Source organism: Phalacrocorax aristotelis, chromosome 7, assembly GCF_949628215.1.
Source record: "Phalacrocorax aristotelis chromosome 7, bGulAri2.1, whole genome shotgun sequence".
Classification (NCBI taxonomy): Eukaryota; Metazoa; Chordata; class Aves; order Suliformes; family Phalacrocoracidae; genus Phalacrocorax; species Phalacrocorax aristotelis.
Window position 1 is genome coordinate 39,959,291 of NC_134282.1, and position 24,174 is coordinate 39,983,464.

Sequence of the window (24,174 nt, forward strand, 5' to 3'; positions counted from 1 at the left end):
CTTCCCACTCTGCCCAGCTGCTGCTGTGGTGAGAGCTCCCTCTCCTGTTTTAATGTACTCTAATCACACTGAAGATTGAGCTACTCACATGTATACCAATCAGACATATCTATGGCCTTGTAAGAACCGTCTACATCATTACAAAAATCATCAGATGGGAAATATAACCTAAAGACATTTCCTTATACCATAATGGAACAAGACTCCCCTTCCAACCAAGTGCCTTTAAAATACAGCTCAAGAAAGAAAAACATTAATCCAAAGGCTGCAGCAATATTTATTAATAAAATATTAGAAAAACAAAAAAAAAATCATTGCTCTTTACACCCCAACCACTGACTTCAACTCGAGATTCAGCCGACACTTCAGGATCAAAGAGTGTTACAGCAACTTACAGTCAGAGGCCAGTGGAATTTGCTTTCAAGCATTACTCTTAAGAAATTTCTATTGATAGACTTTCTACTGACAACCTAACTGGACATTTAGAATATCCTTACACCAAGCCATTTACAAGACTGGATCATCAGCGTCCTCCCCACAGGCCACTACAGATTACAAGATTAGAAAAAAAGTGAAGCCTGCTTTTGTAGCTTTTCCAGAAGCTCAATAAACACAGCACACAGAAAAAGCAGCTTTCATATTGCCAATGCAGCACTTACATATTCACAGAATACTATTGACTGGAATGTAATCTATGTTGTAGGTAGTTATCACTGTAACCTAGGAAGAACATAGACATCATTTTGCAAATACAGTCCTGCAGACTTTCCTTGGTAGGTCAGTAAATGCTGATACAGGACACAAATGTTATTTTCAAATTTTCAATTCTATTAAGTGTTTGCTGAGGTTTCGACTCTTCTTTTCCTTCTGAAGTCAAAAAGGAAACAGAAAGTCCAGAGGCTAGTAGAAATGGTCAGCTCCACTTACAGTTCCAGGAAATAATTTTCTTACCTACATATTTAAATTCTTCAAGTTTATTGCAACACTGGTGCACACTTCCCTATCCTAGTGTTTCCCAAAGAGTGGAAAACATTAAGAGAGATCCACCAGCTGACTGGCATACTAGATACCATGCTGTTCTTCCTCTACTTCAAATACAGAGCAAGTTTTATTAGAAACATTAAAGATATGTCATGTGTTTTCCTGAGACTTTTTTGAATTGCAGCAGCAGTAGCAGATAAGGGACTCCATAGTAAGAATACAAGCAACAATGCCCTTAAATCCACAGTAATTTCCCACCTGGCTGTGATTATCACACATACAGCCTGGTATGCAGGGGGAAGATGAATGAACCCAGAGAAGCTTTTTAAAGTATAATTTGCAGCATGAAAACCTGAAAAACCCCCCATCTCTTAAGCTAACACAGATTCTTCATAGTTCAATAGTTAGTGATCCTTTTTATAGCTCCCTTCTTACAAGCAAATTCTTTCTAGCCGTTTACTTTCTGGAACTTAGGATAATGATTAGAGATGCTAGATTGGGATGTCAACCTATGAAGTCAGCAATGGGGCAGGGAGACTGGACAGACAAACAGTATCTGTTATAATCACAATCAGTATCCCTCTTCCCCAACCATGAACCATGTCTTCTCCATCTGCTCAGGTACTTACCTCAAGAGCTAATTAAAAAAATGACCAAATTGATTTCCATGTGATAGTGGATCAAAGAAAAAAAAAATTACGGCAGCTATTTCATTAAGGAAGATAAAGATTTCCAGAGTCAGAAAACTACTGTTTTAAAAGAATCTCCAAAACTGGTATCTAAAAGACGTCTGCTTTTCAGATAGCAAAGCACCCAATTTTATTTGGACTATAACTCAATCACAAGTGCACAGGAATGCTGAAGCCATCTCATGTAGCTCTATTTGAAATCCTAAATATGGATTTATGGCCCTGATCCTTCAAACAGCTACATACATGCTTAACGGGATTATGTGTGCTTAAAGTCTCTTAGAGGTAGAAGTATTTGTAAAATTAGGACTTACCTTGGGCACGTAGATCATTCAGTAGGACTTACTAGGTTTATACTGACTTTTGTTACACTCTAAGACATTTGGACACCTCCCATTGTATCAGGCAACCACTGAAGTAAACAAATTAACTATTGGAGCAGTATCTTACTTCCTTATCTTACAAAAGGTCATAAGGATTTTTTTTTCCCTAAAAGAAAACAGGGTACCATCAGAGCATTACTAAAGCACCAGAATGCTAATTAAGTAGTTATTTGCTTATGATAAAAAAAGTAATGAAGTAAAAAAAAATTCAGAGATTTGTTTCAAATAGCTTTTTCACACTATCTTCCAACACGATATATTTCTAGAACTGGAGCTATACTGAAGTATTTCAAACAGTGAAACCACTTGAGAGGTTATTTGAAGAACCTCATCTGTGTATGTGTGTATAAGTAACTACACTTCACCTATGTTTCACTGTATCCAAAACAGTTCAGCTGCATATATACACAGTTGCACCAAGATTCTTCCCTGAATAAGACCCATTCTTTGTTTACTACTTTTTAAATCTTTTTTAAAAAGTCTTTTCTTTTTTTCCCAATTACAGGCAGGAAATAAAAAGAAATGCATCTCTTTTATGTAAAGTAAATCCATCTGGATGTTTGCTGCATCCTATATTATAAACTTGTGATCCCCAACCAGAATGAGTTATAGTGAAGCTGCAGGCAAAATTGTCTCCATATACCACAATCCATTATCCCTGTCAAGTTAATGTTCCATGTTGAGCCATATGGCATGGGTACACACTCAACAAAGGAAATTCCTTAAACTTGTTATAATCAGCACTTACAGTCATCCAAAAAAACCTGACATAAACAGCTTTAATGTGTTTTGTACATCTCAGTTGATATCCATGACAAAAAGAGGAAGCTTCAGGGGGAAGAAAAAAAAAGGGGGGGGGGGGAGTAAAGTTGCAATAATAAAGAGGGAGGGGGGAGACAGACACTGTACATTTCATAAGTACACAACATTTTCCTTAGCAAGTGATTTTTCAATTACAGTAAAGCTCAAGGCTCCGGACACTGATATACTGTGCCAGATTAACATGAAACAGGAAAAAACCCAAAACCCCTACATCAATATCTCATTTTCAGTGCAAATAAGAAATGCTATAGTTTCAAAGTGCCTGACTCATGTGAAAGGTTCTCAATTAAAAATTTTTTGTAATAATTTTCAGTTTTCCCGACTTCAGAGAGAAGGTTTCCCTTCAGTTGTTGGATAAATACCAAGAATTTAGCGGTCCTTCATTAATAATACAGTAATTTAAGTAAAATGTCTTTCTATGCATTAAGGGTAGGTCACAGATGAATTAAGGACTCCCAGAAGCCTCTGCTACCTGGCACAACCCATCACATCAAGCCTAAGTCAAGGTACAAATAGAGCAGAACTTCATTCCAGCCCCCGCAGTGACAACAATAAAACCCTGAGAAAACACACTATCAAATACTGAACTCAGCATCAATTTCTGTTAATTACAGCCTTGTCAGCAACGTGATTATTCAAACAGCTCATGCAAATGTTAATGAGTCCTTATTTGCATATTTATTTTTTCCTTTGTTGAAATGTCATTGATTATTACATTCTACAATGATGAATGCTGCTGATGATGTGCTCTGATATGTAATTAGTCATTAAGTGGAATGAATAGATCAATTATGAAAAAGGAGTGAGATTAAGAAATATCAAACAAGACCGCCCAATGTAACTATAGAATTTTTTTTAAAGGAACTAAAATAATTTCTTGGCATTTAAAGTGCAACATCAGTAGTTTTCAATAAACAAACTACTACTTTTCTGAGGTTAAATAAGATGTTCCATATGCACTGCTACTTGGGTAATCTAATTACAATAGCGGAGCACTTTTGTAAAAACTAAGAAATCTGCAGAGTTAACACGTAGATTTTGGGGTTTGGCTGTTGTACCCTATCCCTCCCCCAGTTTTTTAGATGTCCCAAAGCTGTTCATGAGCACACCACAGATAATCTAATCTTTTAGCAGAAATGAAAACAGTGCTTGCTGCACTTGCAGCAGCCCCACTTTGTTCTCAAGGCAGAGAGTCGCACTGCCTTTTGCAACTGCCTGCTCTTGCTAGCGCTTGCTATTTGCAGATGAAGGGAAAATGGGAGAGAAGAGGAAGGAAGGAACGAAAGAAGGAAAAAAAAAACCAACAAAAAAACACACATTACTGCAGACCAGATGGGAACATTCCACATGACCAAACCAATCAATCACCTCGGTGGGGCGCAGGTGCAACACAGCCGTGTAGCAACACACCATTTCACAGTCTATCGGGCACAAACACATGGTCACCAATCAATGGCACCCCCAGGACCTGGGAGGGGGAGGCTCTCTCGAGCCTTACTGGTCCATGCCTGATGACTTCATAATCACACATAATTTCATTCACTGGAGGATACAAACCAGCATTCTAATAACCTTCCCCCGAAACCGGTCATGTTGTGCATATTAATAGAGTGTCGTGTAGAGCTGAACCACCAGCTCCACACTGCAATCTGAGCTGAGCCTGCAAGAAGGAAATGACCTGAAGCTAACAACTACTGCCCAAGGAAGGATAGTCGGCTCAGACCCAGATCAATGGCAACATTATTCATTTTGCCAAAATAAACTGTGCACAGCACTCGTACCTTTCACAAAGCAACCCTTGAACAATAGCAAGCAAGCAGAGATAAAGGACAAAGCAGGATGAAAATCAATGGAAGAATGTGCTTCTGTACTCGGTGATATGTTAGACAAAATTCTGAAACAAACAGGACCACTGGTAACAAAAAAAGAGTTAAAACTATAAAAAAATTACCTATATGCTTGCCAATGCTCTCAGTGAAAGAGATTATTTTCTTTCAAAGCGAGAATCAGATTAATTTCAAAACAAGCAGATAAAAAAATATGCAACGTTACATGATCACGCTGCACCACGACTTGAACCAGAGCATTAGCTGCTTTTGACTACAGCTTGCAAAAAAGGCCAATTAAAAATGTTAATTGATTTTTATGTTATTGATGACTTATAATAAACATTACAGACATAAGGGTATGGAGACATTTTGGCCAGAGCTTATCACACTATACTGTTAAGTATTTGCACTGTTAAAAAGATACTCGTGAAACAAATGTTACAAGGAGTGCATCTTGTCTTGAAATTACGTTATGCCTTGGGGCTAAAAAGTAGAATGAGTGGCAACTGAAAGGCAAAAGACAAACTATTAATATGCACTGTCCACATTTAGGATGATGTAAGTACTCTGGTAGGTAGGACTCTCCACTATTTGGTATCAAAGCAAAAAGCTTAGTTTTACTTTTGTCTTTCTTAAATTGATTCTATGAAGAGCAGACACTTCTGAATTATACAGTTAAATCGGGCAAGTCTAGCATCTACTGAACCACCTCAGCTTTGCTTTCAGGCATAAATTGCTGAGAACTATTTGGAGAATTTAAGTATAGTAGGCATGATAAGAGTATGGTTGTAAGGTTGCACTCTGTAGCACTACATGTTGCTTTAGGTCAATGACAATTCCTCCTTTCCCATCCAGGAGGCTACACAAAGGGACCACAGGATATTTTAATTAATTTATACAAGGAGGGCAAAAAAAAAAAGTCAAAAGTAAAAAGCACATTTTTTTCATAGCTGGAATCCAGATAATTTTGTGATTTATACTGCTGCAGGCCCTTTTATCTTGTTTCCTTGGCTTCCCCCCTTCCCTATCTCAAAGATCTCAGAAAATTGCACAAAAACATTTGCATTTTGGTTTCAGTTCAGGGTCTTGGTATGATTCACCTTTACACAGGGCCAAATCTGCATCCTGTAATACAAAAAACCCACATGATATAAAGGTGGCGGACTTGGTGGTGTTAGAGGAGCACAGAAGGGGTAAAGAACAAATGTAAACAGTATCAAAGGAATATTCACATCCTTTTGCAGAATTATGTTGACCAGCAGCAGATGAAGGTTCTCCCTCACTAGAATACAAAAATCATTAATCAATAAATCATTAACTTAGGGGCCAGTTCTATTCTGGGCACTTACAGAATGCCAGTTACTGTAGTATCTGGGGAACCTACAATGTTAGAATATCTTCTTTAATAAGATCAGGTTTTTAGATTAAATTCAGCTTCTTTCACTTTGAAAGCTCTTGAAAAGAAATTAAAAATGTCATATAATGAATGAAGTACTAATATTAGTCAGACTTCATATGCAACACAGGGCAAGCTGATGGCTATGCTACAGACTTGACATCTCTTAAGAAGCAAAAAACTAACAGCTGGCGACATTCACAATGAAAGGGCTGGGAATAGTTTGGCAAAGAATCTGAACCAAAATGAAAAAGCCTCAGTAAAGTTTCCCCTTACCTGGAAACATTAAGCAAGAGGGAGAACAAAGGGAGAGTTTGCACAAGTGTCCAGGCCAGTCTGAGCACCTCACCTGCCTTCCCAGTGCTCAAATCTTACATACGTGAAAGCCAATGGCACATGTGTCTCTGGTAGGAGGTGCGCCCCAGACACTAAACCTCTTCTGGTCCTCAGACAAAACTGAGCCTCTCCTCTCATTGACTAAGGTGGGAAAGGGGTAGAGTTTTGCTTGCTTGTGACATAACTATACCTAAAAAAGCTAAGAAATACAAAGTGAGGGTTTAGCTCAACACATGGAAACTGGAGTACAAAGGGATAAGAGTTATCAGAGAAACTTCCAAAGAAAGGGTATTCCAAGATGGCAAAAGGTGGCTTGCTTGTGAGCAAGGGGATTTCTACAAGGACAGGAAACCTCTGCAAACAATTTTTAAAAAGTGCATGGCACAGGTATCAGGGATCCAATTGCTACGTAAATTATATAGACTATAAGGACATCAAGAGAACAGTAACAGATTTAAATCCGTTTGTTCAAATCAGCAAAGGAGTCATGACAACTGTAACACAAATTTTAATCCATAAAACAATATGTAACTCATGAGACATTTCCTACAGCAAAACACCCCAGTGAAGATTTGCTTATACTATGATTCTTACCCCTAAAATACACAGAAGCAAAATTATCAATAAAACATTATATATAATTCACAAGTACATAGTGTATAAATTACTAAAATTTATCTTGTAAGAAGTACCTCTGATTTATTCACTCACTAAAAATTAGACAAACACCACTGTTTGGAAAGAGGGAGCTAGAAGTTAATGAACATAACAGTTATTTTAAAAACTAACAACACCAAAAAACCAACCAAACAAAAAAACCCAACCAAAACAAACAAGAAAACCAAACACTAACGAAAAACCCAACTCACCTTGTCAGTACAATGGTAACTGGTTACAAGGTTAACCTGAAATGGATTTCTGCAAGCAGTACTTACAGTATCACAAATATAGCAAAATCAGTATTTACAATAGAGGTAAAAATGTGTTGGACCTTATGACAGTTGATAGCTAAGACTGAAACAATTTTGTGATTTCGAGTAAAAATGGTTAAATGAGATACAGTCAATGCAAATATTACCCTAAAGATGCTAATTTGCTCAGTATTTTAAAAAAGCTTTACTAAATTCATTCAACAAAAAAAAAAACCCTGACAACATAGCTAAAATTAAGTATATACTTCCGTTAGTAAATGCAATTCTTCTAAGCATTCAAATCCAAAGAAAATCTGTAACACTACTAAGAATGTTCTTGAACTACTATAGAAACATACAAACCCAGCTAAATTGAATCTTTTAAAGTTTAGATACAAGCTACTGCTTAACTGGTTCCTTTTATCTTATAATCTGTACTGACGTTACTCAGCATTATCCAGGGTCAACAAAAACTACTCATTTTATGTTTTGCCTAACTGGATTCCTTATGATCAGCTGTTAGCATCAAGCAGTCCAATTTCCATTCATGCTTCACAGCTGGATTCATTATTGAAAAAAGAATAATAAACCTTGGCAGGCAATACTGGCTTTGACTTTAAAATAAGCATTTTTATAACTAATCATACTATACTTTCAGGTATTAAAAGAAATTTCATTCCAGTACATTTTTTTCATTGTAATTCAGACTGCATATGTTTAAGAATTTCTAGTAGTTGTCAAAGTTGCAAAAGTAAGAGAGCTAACAAAACCAAAAGTTTTAATGATAAATTGGGGAGGGGAAAAAAAAAAAAATCAAGAAAAGGACAAAGAATTTATCTTCTGCCAGTAAAAGTCTCATTGCAAAGAAGAGTTTGAATTACATTGAGACCAAGGGTATTTTTTAAATTCATTTTTTTAAAAGGTATGAGGAACATTTTGGGGGTTTTATTTTTACAGTAATTACTGATCAGATTCTTAAGGAGTTGATATCTTTTACATTCTCAAGGAAAAGAAGGATTTTTAAGTTACAGAGAGAATGCCTACACTACTTAAAGCTATTTTATATTTAAAGGCTGTTCTTGATAATGAAAATATTATCTGCAAGATGGAAAATTTTTATTAAAAAAAGAAAAATAAGAAAGAAAAATCAATATCCCTGGGGGGGAAAAGGGAAATCTGAAAAATTTTTTATTTAGATTTGTCTTCCAAAATAGAGAATAGATTAACGGCTCTCCCAACAATGCTTATTTAAGCAAATATTTGAAAAGGGTCAACAGGACAGACAGCATAAGTTAGAAAAGGTAGTTCTGTGTACACATGCAAAAGATGAAATATGGCCATCTAGTAATGTGCAGTTACAGTTCCACCCCCTTTTTACATCACTGCAAAAATGTGCTTGTGAAGAACAGGTGGATATTCTCAAGGGGGAGGGAGCAGAGAAGGTGAAGGGCCACCTCCTCACAACAACAGACCTTAAACAGGCTAAAAGGGAGTTAGGGACTCCACTGATCACACAGGAAGGGGAGAACACAGGAATACTTATTGTCAAAAAAAACCCCCACCAACAGTCAAAAGCAAAAAGGCAGGAAGGGTAAGAATATAAAAATAATTTAAAAAAGAAAGCTCAAAATAAAATTTACTTGCTGTAGTTTGTCACTTCCTATGTCTTATTTTTTAATTACTACTTCTATAAACTTGCAAAAATGGGAAAGATGCATCTTGCCACAACAAAATGGTCAATACATATTGTTTTAGACCATTGAATCTGAAAATTGAACAACTGTATATGAAATTAAGTTTACCTGCTACAAACTCTGAACTATTTAAAAAGCATTAACTGCATTAAATCCTAAAAACACTAAGATATATTTTTAAAATGTTCTTCATGGGGTGGTCCTCCAGGCTCCCCACAGTAAATTTATGGACCCCTGAAAGGAGACAGTAGTCCAGATATCTATTCAGTATCTTGAAACTTCAGGTTTTATTACCAGCTACCACTAATCCTGTCTTACAGGCCAATATAACCAAAGAATGTATCAAAAAAGAGAGACAATCACAAAAGCTATGAAACTCATTGCACACATAGGTTTATTAGCAATAAAGAAAATGAAAAAGAAGTAAAAGAAACAGGGAAAACACATTTTGGACAGTATCCTGCAGTTGCAATCATTTGACATGATTCTTGGAACAAACTGAATTAATAAAAAATACAACTTAAAACAAGTTTAAAGTGATATTGTCTTTTCAAAGCCCAACTAGTTCTTCTTGTACCTTATTTCTGATTTTGGTCAACAATGTCCTCTGCATATGCATTTCTACAATATAAGCCCTTTTGTTATTTACAAGCAGAAATTAAATGTGAAGAAGTTTGGATTTAGTACTTTCTAAACCAGTCACAGCAGAGTAAGCTCAGATGGCTAGTCAAACAGAACATCCTTAGGGAGACAGAGCCACCCCAGAGGCTTTGTGGCTAGAAAATCTTTAGGCAAAGTAATTCATCATGTGTGGCAAGATGACTGTGACATCTAAAGATTCTTGCCTTGAGCAGCATGGTACACGCTACAAGGGATCAAGCATTCTGAAAAGCATCCACGCACATCTCAGAAGCTTCAGTAAAAAGGACATGTTTTAAATAACAAAATACTGGACAATAAAAATTTATATGTGAATTTGCTTTATACAGTAGAAAACTATGAAGTTCTCCTTCAGCATGTCTGAATCTATGCTGTTGACCTAACACAGAAAAAAGTGAATTTTTACTAATTTTGCACTCAAACTCACTCTTTCAGAGTCTAAACAAAGAATGTTTTAACATCTGGCTCATGTTACTTCCTCCAATGTAACTAAGACAGCCTTGCAAGTTTGTTTAGAAGTTGGCCATCAATAAATGATTATTTTTTCACATTAAAACATGTTTTCCTATAGTGGCTTCTATTATCTTCTTTGTCCATTCACCCCAACTTCTACCTTTTCTAACAGAGGATCAGAGACATAGTGCAAATACCAGTAAACTGAAGTGAAATAAAACACCAAATTGAAGAGCAGCGATTCATCAGGAGAAAATTTTATGCAGGCCCCAGTAATGTGGTTTTTTGTTTTGGTTTTTTTTTTTTTTCCCCATTTAATCTGTGCTCTAAAGCATCATTATTCCCTTGATAATTCCAGCACTGCTATCGAACTGAAAGCTATGTTTTTTGAAAGTTGCCTCTTTCATATTGCAGAACGTCAACCAAGCACTGAAGAGCCAGCTAAAATCAGTATCTTGAGTTCAAGCCATTTGTGCTCCAAATTTTCTTCTATTTATGTAAAATGAGGTAAATCACTACAGAAAATCCTCTGTACTTAAAAAATTGTTCTTTACCTTTACTCTATTCTAACTATATTGCTGAAAGCCCACTGCTTATTGTGCATACATAGGCAAATTATCCTACATAAAATGGTTACCAACTGGAGAAATATGTGGGCTTTTTCCTTCTGCCAACAAACCATGTTCCTTTTCATAGTTTGCAACTGTAACATAGAACCAACAAAACCCAGCAATATTTCTCTTCCGGCCTCTCACCCTTTACCCTCTGCTCCAAAATACTGAAGGAACATGTCTATACTCAATTCATTTAACAGCTTTATAAAGTTGTTGGGGTTTTTTTTTTTTTACCATGGACATTTTGAACCACATTTCTAGGAAGATACATTTCTAATGTAATAGCAAAAATATAAATAAAGAATATAAACATATACCGGACAAAAATATTAATTACAATTGTGCACAAGGCTTAGTGACAGGTAGCTGTCAAACAAAGGAACAAAATCATACAGTAGTTTGGCACTCAAGGCTGAAATCATTGTGAAACATGCACGGTTTATAAATTGTAATTCATGAATAAAACCAGTGAACAAAAAAAAATTAAAGGAAATGCAGCCAAGCACCAGGAAGACAAGCCAATCATAGCTCCTCCTCCCACCACTCTCAGTAATCAAACAAAACAAAATAACCCCCAATCTCCCAGTACGCTGGGCAAGAACAACGTAGCAGTGCAAGGCAAACTGAGCACTGCATAAACGACTGGCTTCAGACTGTGATCTTATAGATCAACCTAAAGTACCCAGAAAAGTGATAGATTCAGACACCTGAAAAAAATGACATGTAGATTTCTCAGCTTTGTTATTTATAAAGTTATATTTTAAACACTAGTAATGCTAGTGCCATTCATCTTACACTTAAAAATATCAATCCTGGAAGATGTAAAGAAAAATTGTTTCAGTGATGGTATAAAATACACTAGCAGCCGTTACACCATAGAACACAGCACTGCTGAAAACAATACCACCTTACCTATCATTGAGAAGAAAGATTTAATTCACGTCAGGTGAAAGGATGACATTTCTCCAAGTACAAAGACAGACAGAATTGTATCCCAGAAAGTAAGAACTCAGTTTCTGATCTTGCATATCTACCAATTTCAGTATCTTTCAAACCTGAAGCTGTATAATAATGCAAGACAGCTATATAGAAGTAAAATCTCCTTTAAAATTCAAATAGAACTTCTAAATATGCAAAATAAAATCTCTTTTTTTTGCCTGATAGGTAGAATATTAAGGTGTGCTAAATGCTTTCTATAGTATAACACATATGTGAGCTTCTGCAAACTGCTTTGAAGTTAGGGTGATGTGATCAGAAGACTCTCTACAATATTTTGTAAGGGAATGCAGCTTCTAAGATAGGTAAGGCATATTTAAGAAATATGTTTCTGTAAGGAATTAATTTTTGTAAATCTCTATTCAAGCAGGTCAATCAACCTGTAGTTTAAGCTGGAAAGTACCTCAAGACTCCAAATCAATACAGGAAGAAATTATATCTGAGGTGACAGCTTGTAATAGACTAGCAATATGTGAAACAAATGATGTCATAGGAAAGAAGTTAATCCGGTCTGAAACAGAAGAGTTATTTATCACAGCAAAATAATAAGGCAAACTTCACTTTGCTCCTACGAGGCAGAAAACGTACTTAAAACTGCAGTACCCTGATAAAAGTGAACAAAGTACACTCTCCTATCTATGCAGAACATGTCTTTAAATATGATACAAATTTATTTATTATACAGTCATGCACTTCAGTATTCAATGCAGACCCCAGGGATCAGCCTAGAAGCTTGCAGGACTATTAACAAGTCACATATTCCTCTCAAGACTTCTGCTTTCTGTATCCCGTTGTACAAGAGCAAGAAACTGCAAGACACCTTATTTGTATTGCATCTGTGCCTGAAGTGCCAACCTTATTTTAGAAGTCTCTGTTACACTGGGAATTAAACTAAAATTTCATTACAGTTATTGTGACAATAGTACTGAATTTGCATGTGGTCTGTACAATCCTAATTTGAATCTACACATTTTACATTCACACATTACATATTTTAGTGCACTTGGTTCCCAGCTACCTCTAAGGCTCATGGCCAGACCTCAGCAATTTAAGGAAAAACTCTAAAATTAGTCTCAACTTATTTCAATAGTAATGAAATACTTTGTTTCTTCCCCATTCTGATTTCAATGAACCTTTTTTATTTCTTCACTGAACTTAAGGCTACTGCTTTCTTTAAAGAAATCAGTAGCAGTAATCCCAAATACTATCAGTTTTTTTTAGTTCTGTATAAAAAACAACATCACGTAACAGGTTGTATCACTCCCTCTCCATCTTCAGATGGGAGACCCCTGTGTCTTCCAAAAAAACCCCAAGCAAACGGCACCCTCCCTCCACCAAATGCCGTCCTGGTGAAGCTTCCACACGTAAGGATAACAACATTTCTATTTCTCAAAGATGCCCTCCATCTGGATGCCTAAGAAATAACTCTGCAGAATTTTCAGCTGACTTCCCAATATAAATATATGCATTAGAGTGACAGAAGCTAAACACCCATCTGAAAGCCACAGCACAGTTAGCCTTCAGAAAAGCGTAAAAAGACAGCAACCAATAAAACCTCGCAAATAAAGCAAGATATTACCATCACTTAAGAGAGTGTGCATTTCTGTTACGTGACAGTCTTTCACTCACTTTTCAGAAACAAATCTTTGGTGCAATATTGGACTGAAGTGAAAGTGTCCAGATGCTATTTTCAAAATGAAATTTAAAAATTTTGTTTTCTTTTGATGATACTTGTTCTATTAATCCACGGTATAGCTGAAGCATTTCACACCTACAGCAGAGCTTACAACTCTAGGGAAAATGCAGTGGCCACTCAGGCAACTCACAAAAAACAATAGTAAAGGTCCAACACCTTTCATGCACCTAAAAAATAAAATTACATCTTTTAGAGGCTCACTCATTCAATTTCATCTGTTTTGCTTTCCCCTCTGAGGTATCTGTGTATCTACACAGAGTCAGGTTTCCAGCAGCAACAAACATTTGACTCACTAAAATCCAGTCTCTCAAGAAAACTGTTAACAACTTCGAATCATATTAATGCAAATACTATAATGCCCCAAATCACAAAAGCCACTTGTTTTCGCACAAGCAGCCTAGTTACAACATTTTGGTTGATCAGTTCAGAAGTTAATCACTGGATACAGACTGCTGCATTTATTAAAAATTGGACTGCTAGCAACTGACACCCTACAGCTACATGCAAGCAAGAATGAAAAAAATTAATGGAATGAAATGGAGATTAAGTAAATTATTTTTATGCACCTGGTGATAAGCAAATATCTTTATTGCAAAACAAAGACAAGCCATGAAAAATGACAAAATTATCTTTTAATCACCAGTGAGCTTTCTACAGTCTCCTATTTGAACAGGATAATAGTTATTATGTAGATCCCTAAGCAACTGCCTCATGGGGAAGTTACATCACCAGTATGGGAAAGAACCACCCCCTCCTCCCTTCTCCCTGGAAAGGAGCTTGGCGCCTTCAGACAGACTGAAATTTAAAATCCTACAGCTTCACCCAGCTGATCCCATCCACTGGAACACATCTACAAGTGCCCAGGGATGGCAGGAACCACAGGAGAGAAATATGCCCTTTCAGCATTTCATGCACCGATGAGCCTTGTAACAGATAAACATACCCTGCAGCAGCTGAACTGACATATTATAACAAAGAAGAAATGCAAGACTTCAAAATTTCATCAGATTGCTATTTATTCCCCTTTTCAGAGGCAGAGTACATTGTGCATAAATCAACACTCAAATGTATCAGACTGCATTAACTAAAAACCAAGCTTTGCAGAACAAACTTTATCAGAAATAAAATATTGCAAAATTTAAAAGCCACTGATTTGCATGTTTAAATTCCCAGACCGGCAATTCAGAAGTACTTAGTATAACAAAAATTCCGGGTTTAAGTGTGAGACCTTTTTGAAGAAGGCAACATTTCATCTTCCTCAAACACAATTAACACTAGGTGCCATTTTTTCTCCCATTAGGGCACACAGCAAGCCCACGGGTCACCAGAACTGCAAGTTCTGCTTGTGGGACACGCTGTGGAATTGCAGGCTCCTATGAGTCCTGTGAAGGTACCCTGTGACACTGGTAGTATCCAGTGAAAAGGTATCAGCAGCTCTTCCTGGGACAACATTAAATCATAGTTTGATGGATTTTCAAGAACAGATTTCTTTGTTTTCTTACTTGCCAGAAGAAAAACCTTTCTGTTTTTGGTTTTTTCCTTGAACCACAGTACTGCAGACTAAGTCTGAAAAGAACTCCAACTCTCATTTGGTGATTATAAACATCTTCTAAACTTGCCCAATACTACCCGTGATCCTTAGTGATAAACCACCTCAACACTCCAGCATACTCACATAGTGAGCGGATCACTAACAGGGAGCAGGGAAGGCCAACTGCCATGCACCTGCTCCCCCCTTCTCCACCTTCCTGTGCCAGAAGCCGACCAGGCACAAGGCCTCCTGCCAGCAGCAAGGGGAGGTGGAGGAGCAGGCAGGCAGGCAGCTGCAACCACGCACCTACCTGGCAGACCCACACCTGAGCACCACCTGAGGTGGGTTGTTAGGGCCTCTCTGCCACAGCTGCTAACTAGGAAGATGATGAAAGTCTCAAGGGGAAGACAGCACAATCGGACACATGTGCTTCAGCATAACGTTACAAAGGACATAATCTCCCCACTATATTGCAGAAAGCCTTGAGGTATTACTGTATTTAAAGAAACGTTAGGAAAGCTACTTGATCAAAACATTACTGTAAACAGAAGGGAAAACTAAGCTTAACATACACTTTTGTGAGCAAAAACCCAAGGGTAAAAATGCCCTGCACTTAGCACTGTTACTAAATGACTGTGTAATTTCATTTCCCAGAAACCCATTAGCTTTCACAAAAGGAAAATGAAGAGCAGATGAGAGCAATTCTTTGGTGTGAGTGGAATTTATTTAATGTAAGGGGGGGTGGGGGGATAAATCTGTAACTGTACCAACAGATACAAAACATCACAACCACCATGTTGGGTCCAAGGTTTCACAGGTACAACTGACAAGAGCATGCCTCTGCCCAACATGCCATGCCACAGCTGGAACACAGCCAGATGCAGATGTACCCCAGAACAAAAAGAACACACATATTGCTAGCATATTCTTTTTTTTTTTTTTTTTTTTAAAAAGGGACCTCAATTTATGGAGTTTTTATATATTCATATATGAAGCAAATAATAATGTGTCATTATCCAGAAGAGAGGAAGACATCACTGAAATTTAACTGAAAACATTACTCTGGGTTTGAAATTTTCATTGTAAACAACAAAATACTACAAAATTCACATTAGGCTTTTAGCCAATCTATACTATTATATAAAAACAGTGCCAATCTAGTAATTAAGCACAGTGACAAGCCCCAAAAGGAAAATAAACATTTTGAAAAGGAAATTTAAATACAAGTCTGCCATTTATCAGATTTGTCATATGCAATGATTAGGAAAAAACTAATTTTTTACACAACATAGGCTTATCTGAAGCAACAAACATGTGGCTTTACTGGGGCTTTAATGCCAACGCTTACTTTGGGAAAAGCAGCCATGATGCATTACATACAGCGGGCATCTTGATCTTTTTAGCTTCAATAATCAAAACAGTAAATGATTTGATAAGATGTAAACAAAACGCTGTGAAATTGTATTATGCCAGTTACTGCAAAGTAAATTTCAATGAACTTTTCCAGCATAGGAAGTTTATTATCTATGGCTTGTGGTAGACCCCTGTCTTAGAGCAGGAGACTTGTACCCCCTTAAATATTGTAACCATGAATGATCTTATACTTGTGTCATTTACTATGAAAAAATTTTCTGAGCTCTTAGCCTACAGTAATATTTGATGGATAATTACACACTATGTGAAGGTTATTAGCTATCTTTTTACAACTTTCTTTCAACTTACTGCCCTCCTCCTGTAAAATGAGGTGAACTGAAGCATTTGCCATAATCTTTACTGTGACCCTATTTCGTCATTTTCTTCTTTTAACATTTTCCTTTTTCTTCCTAATGAATTATCTGAAGGATTCAAAATAATCTGTCCCTACCATTCTCCAAGTTACTACCAGTGTAACCGAGTATAAATTATTTCGGATCAATCTTACAATTACTCGTGTCTCTGGAGATCATTTCCCTTGTGATGCCTATTTTATTCCATGTGTAAAATTAGTAATGATGACAGAAAGCCATTCAAGGAAATGTGACTACTATTTTGGACAAATACAAGATCTGCCAACTCACTACTCACATCTGCCCTCTCCCTTCCCAAAAGGTAATTAAAACAAGATTCCTAGCAAAAAATATAATGGCATCTTTCTTAATATTTGCCATTTTAATAGCTATTTACCCTTGCTTGCTTCCTACTATTATCTTCACTATGATAAAGTCATTTGATATTAAGCTACCTCTTGATTCCAAAATTATTTTACTGAAGTGTTACTGAGGAAGAAAACTAGCAGTTTTCCTGAAGATTAGGTAGATTCTTAACTGAGAAAGAATTCAGATGCATGCCTCTGGAGAGCAGGTCTTATGAGGAACGGCTGAGGGAGCTGGGGTTGTTCAGTCTGGAGAAGAGGAGGCTGAGGGGAGACCTTATCACTCTTTACAACTACCTGAAAGGAGGTTGTAGCGAGGTAGATGTTGGTCTCTTCTCCCCAAGTTACTAGTAATAGAACAAGAGGAAATGGCCTCAAGCTGCATCAGGGGAGGTTTAGATTGGGTATTAGGAAAAATTTCTTCACTGAAAGAGTGGTCAGGCATTGGAATAGGCTGCCCAGAGGGGTGGTGGAGTCACCATCCCTGGAGGTGTTCAAAAAACATGTAGATGTGGCACATGGGGACATGGTTTAGGAGGCATGGTGGTGTTGGGTTGATGATTGGACTTGATGATCCTAGAGGTCTTTTCCAACCTTAATGATTCTATGATTCTTTCAATTGTATTTTGAAGTTCAAAACCTCCTTTTACTAAGAATAACCTTTCCCAAATTAAGGTTTAAAAGGCTTACATCACCTGTTCAAGAGCAATATAAATAGTGGAAAGCTTACAGAGGCTTTAGCTATTTACCACATTGCTTCAAAAAACACCCCTAACGTTCGTCTTTAAAAATACTTACCACACTATCCAAGCCAACTGGAGTGCTTAACTTAAAAGTCAAACAATAGATTTTATAATAAAAATTAGACATAGTAATTTCACTAGATTGAAAGACAGACTGACGGAAGCACAGCCATTCTTACAAACCTACACAATTAGGCAATCAAGTCAATTAAGTGAACAGTAACTCTAGAGTCAGAAGGCATCCCAATCCAGATATTGATTGCTCGTTTGTATGACTAATCCACAAAATGAGTCTTTAGTTTCACAGTAACTTGAAAGACTACCTTTGAAAATTCATGGAATTTGGCCTCAACCCATCAAACACCTTTCTGCTCCTGCTGCCCTTAACTCCACACAGCAGTTTCTACCCAGCATATACCTATTAACCACCTGCTACATTGGTACAAGACAGTTAAATACTAATAGAGGGTAAAACAGATAGAGAGTGTGTGTGTGTATACATATACGCATACACAATTTACTTGCAAGCCCAGTTTTGTGAAGCCTGATGACAAACCACCTGAGTGATTCAAGTGCATTGAGTACAACCAACATTAAAGGAAATCACACTGCAAAAAAACCAAATGTATTATTCAGCTTCCATTAGAAAGTATTATGTTTGGTCCTTTCACCTAGTTATTTCAGGCAGGACAAGAATCAGCCTTACCCTTTATATTCACATTATAAGTAGTTACAGTATAAGAAACTACTTTGATTAACTATATTTTGATTTATAGCTCTAATTACTGTAACAAGCTTCTACTCCCCGCCTCATAAATACTTCCTGAGATGGTCTTGACTTCCCTGCATTGCCAGGTCCTCCATACTCTTAATGCTGGCCATAAGAAAATACCACAGCCATCCCTGGCATGAAGCAGAAGTTAGTTTCTTAGGAAAAGGAGCACAGTCACCACCTTGCTAAGATACTAACAGAGGTGAGTGCTACAACATCAACAGATGATATGAAGTAAACTAGTAAGTACAACTCTGCAGCTGGTCTACTAGAGTCAGTGAGTAGGTGAGGTCATGAAGATGCAAATAACCTAAAATCCTCCATTCCCACACATTCAGAACTTCTGATTATGACAGTTTGCAGTTATCTTTTTTGACAGGTCTTCAAACCCTGTGACTAGCCCTGGAACACCCAGAGCTCTAAAATTTAACCCACTTAAAGCCTAAACCTAGTTGGTTTAGGTTAAAGAAATTATGAGAAAACAAAGATGTATGCTTGAAAGAAAACTTGGAAGAACAATCTCTCTACTTTAAGGGATGGATTTCAACATGGCAAGCTTATATTTAACCATCACCTTTTCACTCACTATTGACTAAAATTTTTAATGACTTTCTCATGTACAGGCTTGTGGAACTGCATAGTACACAGACTATGAACGTGGAGCACAAAAGTTTTGCCTTTATCCTTTCTACCTCTTGTGGAAAGACACACACAAAAAAGAAACTAAGTCACCCACTTCAAATTTTCAAGAAGGACCAATAAAAACCCCTTTAACCTGTATTCAAGAATGATCTGCTCTCTTTCTTCCTGGTAAGCAGAAGTAGAAAAGCTCAGCAGAATGAAGTCCGGGGAATAGTACAACAGAAGATACAATACCACATGCTTGAAGTGTCCTAGCCAAAACTGACCTCTACTTGCAAGTGCAGACTACTAAAAGGCAGCATAATTACAAAGAGTACAAAACTATCCTTGCTAATAGTTTTCTAGAATGTAATTAAAACAGAAAGAGTTGAATAAGCAGAGATCATCAAGTCTAAATGGAGCTACAATACCACCAATATATCTTAGCCTCATTTTCTACATATCTCTATGGATACTAACAGACTATGCTGGTATGAACAAGATGCAGTGCTTTTACTTAAAATACAAGCAACGGCCCTTCTTTTTTTATAGTAACAAATCAACAGGATAATTCTGGACTTCATTAGTGAAGAACACTAACCAAACCAACATAATAGCTTCATTTCCTCTGCAAAACACTTCAAAAAAATATCTAAATTAATATGGAAATGCATCTTTCTGTGGCAAATTGTTCATTATTGAATCATTATCAACTCTTCTTAGACAAAATTTCTCTCTTTTGCTATGTACAAGCTCATTAAAATGTTTGAGAGCTCCATCATTTAAGACAGTGGCACTTTATAATCCGCTATCTCTTCAGGCAAATATGCTTACAGCTGAACATAATACACAAAATAACAACATCCCCTTGACACACAATTCTTTCTTTTAATGGTGCTCTTAAGTGTTGACAGCAATGGTGAAATATGTTGCTGGCTTTTTATTTTTTTATTTTTTGAACTATTTTGGTGATGTACTTCAGTTATGATAAAATGTTGGGAAGGGACGTGTGTCTTCGATCTTCAGCGTGGAACCCCACACACTCTATCACTCCTATTTGCCTAGTGAGATACTTCCTATAAGCTCATCAAATACATGTTCTTAGCCTCCAACTCCTTAACTTCTGAAGATCACGGAAGAATCAGTGCATTACATCATCTACAGTAACCAATAAAATGGATGGTTTCATTCTGTTTATGGGAACATGTCCACAATTTGACATTAACAAAGTGTGTAACATTTTTCTGTCTAAAAAATTTAAGCAGAAATCTCATTTTTCTTTTTAATAGACCAAAAAAAATCATAAACACAGATAGTGGTACTACACAGAAAACTACTAAAAGTTGTTATGTAGCTTTTATCATTCCTGTCTCCAAACTTTCAGCATCAACTTCAGATATGCTGCAAAATTTAATGATGTGAAAGTATGATATACAAAGCTGCATCCTATACCATAAGTAAAATGAACATAAATTTTTGTTATAACAAGTGGAATACTTTTAAAAGCATACTTTTAGAGTTTTGAGGTGTACATTTCTTAGAGATATATATTGAAAGCATTACAAAACTATTACAGTTCACAGCTGCTTTGGGTAAGTGACTGCCACATACACATCTTGCAAGTCATTATTTCTCTCTACAAAGCTACCTCAATGGAGGAGTCTTCTCAAATCTGTATTAATAATGTCATTCTGTTATGTCTAATGGAATCACCTAGCCATCTCTTCAATAAAACAGAAAAACTAAGAAGATACAGTTGCACCAATTATTTTCTTCATATATTTAAAGGCATATATTGCTTATAAATTGGATGGCTGAAAATAAAATCATGAGCAAATAGTTTGCCTTTGGTAATACAAATTTTAAAAATAATCACTCTTTGCTATATTTTTTTGTAAAAAAATCAGAATCAGCTACAAAGCCTAGAGCCATCCAATACATGCTACCGAGCAAAACACTGGAGAAGCAATTGAAGCAACATGTCTTTTTTGTCTCCTGTACTTAAAAAAGACAACATTTTTGAAACAGTATTGGGGGGAAGCTTTACCCTACTTTATCAAAATAACTAAGGGAAACCACAGTTTAGCTTTACTGTCTTCAGATATAAATATCATTGGCCAATTGGCACATACTGTCTCTATACAAAGACTACAGTTATTTTAAAATTACATATTTTCAGGTTAATATATGAAGGTTTAAACGGAATTCTGGTTTCAGCAATAGCTTTGTCTTTGGCTGCCTCTATTTATGAGAAGATTAAAGTAGTAAACAAAGACTGAGCAAAGTAGTAAGATATCCAAAAGAAACTGCAGACCACCAGGATTTGGATTTAGGTAATCCACTTAGATTACCATGGCTATGTCTTAAAAGGACAGTACTCAGATCACAAAATAGGTCATGTCCACCAGATGCAGAATATTTAAGTGAAACAATGTCAAATGTACAAATTCGAAACAGAGTCATCCCTAAAATTAAGATACAAGAAAAAAATTGTCCCAAGACCACGCATTGCCAAACAATAAACATTTGGAACATCAAAATATTGATTTCAAAACTAGAATAGGGAGAAGAGTTTCAAACAATGCCATCAATACATGAACATATTTCAGGTAACACAAAATGCAGGCAATGAATAAAAAGCTTTTGATACCTAAGTCCACAATATAATACACATTTTGCTTGCTTGTTTTTCCAGTTTCAAAAGCAGAAAATCTTGGACACCCACAGGCCTGGAAGCAGTACTGACATTTGCCTAGCAAAATAGGAGTTTGTATCTATTTCTTAGAAGTAACAATGTTTCTAATACAACAAATACAAAAGAAATCAGAAAATTAAAAATAAGAGGCAAACCCTCAAATTATTAACTGAAGAAAAGTCTAAAGTAAGTTGGTATGTAGTTCAGGAATCAATAGTGTTAGAAAAAAATTTTTTACATGCACAAATTAAAAATTGCTATAGATGTCTTCTCAGAAGTAGTTATGGAAAACTCAGCTTTAAAATAATTTAGAATTTACAAGAGAAATCTAAAAATCCAGTCAAAATGTATCAGCTTTCTAAATAAGCTTGAGAAAATCTAGGTGGTTCCTTCTTAAAAGTCCTGGACAATGGCCTTTATGAGGAATTTGACCAACATAAAAACATTTCAATAGGAAAGTCAGTGTTGCTATGAGAAACAGAGCAACTTCCAGATGCTTGATGTGTCAGACCTGGACAAGGGAATGAAAAATATCTCTTTCTGACCAAAGAGGCTTTGAAGGGACACTCGTAAAGAATTACCTACTTACCCATCAGATTTGAGTTCATGAAAGGTGTCGGGGACAATCCTTCATGGGGCCCTAATCGACTGTCATTCAAGTGATCACTGTAATGAGGACTGTCTGCAAAACCCTACAGAAAAAAAGACCACAGTATTAAACAGATTATTTGGCAGCCCTGCTAATTGAGTGTAATGACACTTTCCTAATTAAATGTGCAGAGTCACAATCATTAATCACAAAAGTTGGCTTTCGGGTCTATCTCACAGAAATTACTCACACCCTGCCCACATTTTACTTTCTCCCTCTCTTCTTTCTCCCCATCAAAGAGAAACCACATAATTTCTTAATAAGCTGTGTCCTCATGGATAATATTTCTAAAAATTGAATAATACTGGGATAGTTTGATATTTGAATCCTCTTAGTGTTAAGTCACTAACCACTGAGAGCATAAAATTCGTCTGAAGAAGTTGCAACTGATTTTTTTTCCCCTAAGGTTTCTGTTTGCATTAATAAAACACCACCGTAAAAAGGTCAGGAAGAGTCACTGACATTACAAAAAATGTTAGTGCAAATGAGAAGAAGAAATTCCATTTCCCCTTGCAGCCTGCTATTAACGTTACAGGTTAACAGGCATTTTGACACTATCACATTGCTAAAGCACACAGCTCACGAACAACAGGTTTACTTCAAAATAGTGATTAAACAAACAACTGTCACCTGATTTGCAAACAAGGACTCAAACTGAAATACTGTTTTGCACTTTTCTAGCATTAGTATCGCCAACTTAGCAGGCTTGGATTGACCCTTATGTAGTTGGGAAACACTGGCTTATTGAAATGCATAGAGACAGAAAACACAGAAGCTCTAGGATGAACGTATTATTTAATTAACCCAGTTAAAATTCTCTTTTGTACATTTTAAATGATTTCAGCTTTCCCATATAAAGGAACAAATATGGTATTTGTTAGACTCATCAGATGTGCACTGAATCACTTATTTTATACTAAAACATGACAGACCTGGCACTCAAAATTGCATCTCCTTTGTAGCCAAAGCTTTGAAAAACGTTTCGTAAACATTATCTTACAATTCCCACTTACTCAATTCTCTAAGTCTGGTAAAGAGAAACCTAAACCTCAAGCCTAATTAACGGAGATGGGGAAATTGTTCACAGCTACCAGAAACCATCCCAAGTGCCCTGTGACTATAAAATCAATCACTGAACATTTATCGTTTTTTCAGACTGCAGGCTCACATTCGAGACAACATTAATGGGGCTGAAACAGGCCTCACTATCTTTGTAGGCATGCCGTCAGTTCTACCAAAGGGCTAGTAACTGAGGGCTAAATAACTGTCAAATTGCTACCACTGCTTACGGATGCATGTCACAACTCTTGCTGCTATTTGGCTTTAAAAGTAATCTTCTGGGAGTCCCAACTCCCAGATGAATCTTTGGCTGACTTTATCTGCTTCAGAATTGGCGATACACATGTGATAGGCATTTAGAAACAATCTTAGTGACATTTACAACTTGGTTATGACCACAAGGGTGTCCTCTGGTAGCCATGACCTAGCCCCGTCTGTCAGACAAGCAGCATGTAGCAGCAGCTGCCGAGGAAATGGAGTGGCTCCTAGCTAAGGTCACCACATGTGGTTTAT

At 36.6% G+C, this 24,174-nt stretch overlaps 1 protein-coding gene across 10 annotated transcripts in view; it reads right to left on the minus strand.

The window, feature by feature from the left end:
- The window catches only part of TCF12 (transcription factor 12), a 220,839-nt gene that overhangs the window by 89,887 nt on the left and 106,778 nt on the right, over window positions 1–24,174 (minus strand). For all 10 annotated transcript variants that reach the window (XM_075100285.1, XM_075100281.1, XM_075100286.1 and 7 more), the window contains one exon: window positions 22,543–22,645. In XM_075100285.1, the coding sequence (XP_074956386.1) occupies window positions 22,543–22,645 (103 nt within the window). The remainder of the gene's footprint in view (window positions 1–22,542; window positions 22,646–24,174) is intronic.